Consider the following 1084-nt stretch of genomic DNA (forward strand, 5'->3'; position numbering starts at 1 on the left):
CAGCCGAGGGGCTGTGTTTTTGCCGAGGGGCTGGCCTGCACGCTTCGCCCTCATGCTCGGTGCTGACGGGACCTCTCTGTTGTCCGTAGCGCCATCCGGATCAGCCGGAAAGGCCGGCACACGCTCCTGAATTTCTGCTTCCACGCGGCTCTGACCTTCACGGTGTTTGCGGGCGGCGTCAACCGCAGCAAGTACCCAGTCCTGTGCCAGGCGGTGAGTGTTCCCTCGTCCCTGTGTGTGACAGGATGTAGTGTGTGTCCACCCTGCTACCAATGGGGAAAGCTGTGATCGTGCTCTTGTTCATGAACTAACACTCAAGGGTTGGCCCAGATGCATCTCCCGGAGGGAACCGTCGGGCGCCCGAATCCCAGCCTCTCCCCCAGCGAGGCCCGTCATTTCGCTCAGCATCAGATCACGTCAGAGAATTTGTTTTCCACGTGACCAGCGACCTGGACGTTCACGGTCCAGCCCCGGACGCTGGTCGCAGGGTTAGAGATGGGAGCTGCCCTCTGACAGCCTGGTGGGGCAGGAGCACGGGGAAGGGGTCCCCGCCCCCCTGCCCCCGGCCAGATGAGAGTCCACAGAGGCTGATGCCACTGCTCTGGCCAGGGAGTGCGGGCCCCAGAGGCACAGCCCCCACGGGGAACTGCGGCAGACCCCCACTCACTCTGGAAGGTTCTGCTCCCTCCCAGGTGAAGGGCTTCCGAGCGTCACAGCCTTGAGGACGAGTCACCAAACGGTCTTCTTCCTCCCTGTGGCCTCCCCCGGCTTGTCTTTGAAAGGGGGGGAAATACCCCTTGGTCAGAGCTCAGAAGAGACCTTTCCCCAGCAGTCAGCCTGCTTCCCTGGGCTGCCGAGTGTGACCCAGGCCCAAGTTTCTCCATGCACTCCCTCTCAGCTCCTTGCCCAGCCCCTGCTCATAGCCCCAGCTCAGCCAGCTGAACAGTGACCTCTGTGTGGACAGTGAACTCCAGGTAGAGTTTCCTCCAATGCAGACAGTGACCTCCATGGTGGGCCGTCTGCTGCAGATGGACAGTGACCTCTAGGTAAACAGTGACCTCCAGGTGGACAGTGACCTCCAGGA

The 1084-nt window shown here is 61.9% G+C and overlaps 1 protein-coding gene across 1 annotated transcript in view; it reads left to right on the forward strand.

Moving 5' to 3' along the window:
* ADGRA1 (adhesion G protein-coupled receptor A1) overlaps positions 1-1084 on the forward strand; it is a 31296-nt gene that overhangs the window by 8632 nt on the left and 21580 nt on the right. The window contains exon 4 of the mRNA XM_059398889.1: positions 90-213. Within this exon, the coding sequence (XP_059254872.1) occupies positions 90-213 (124 nt within the window). The remainder of the gene's footprint in view (positions 1-89; positions 214-1084) is intronic.

Source organism: Mustela nigripes, chromosome 4 (assembly GCF_022355385.1).
Source record: "Mustela nigripes isolate SB6536 chromosome 4, MUSNIG.SB6536, whole genome shotgun sequence".
Taxonomy (NCBI): Eukaryota; Metazoa; Chordata; class Mammalia; order Carnivora; family Mustelidae; genus Mustela; species Mustela nigripes.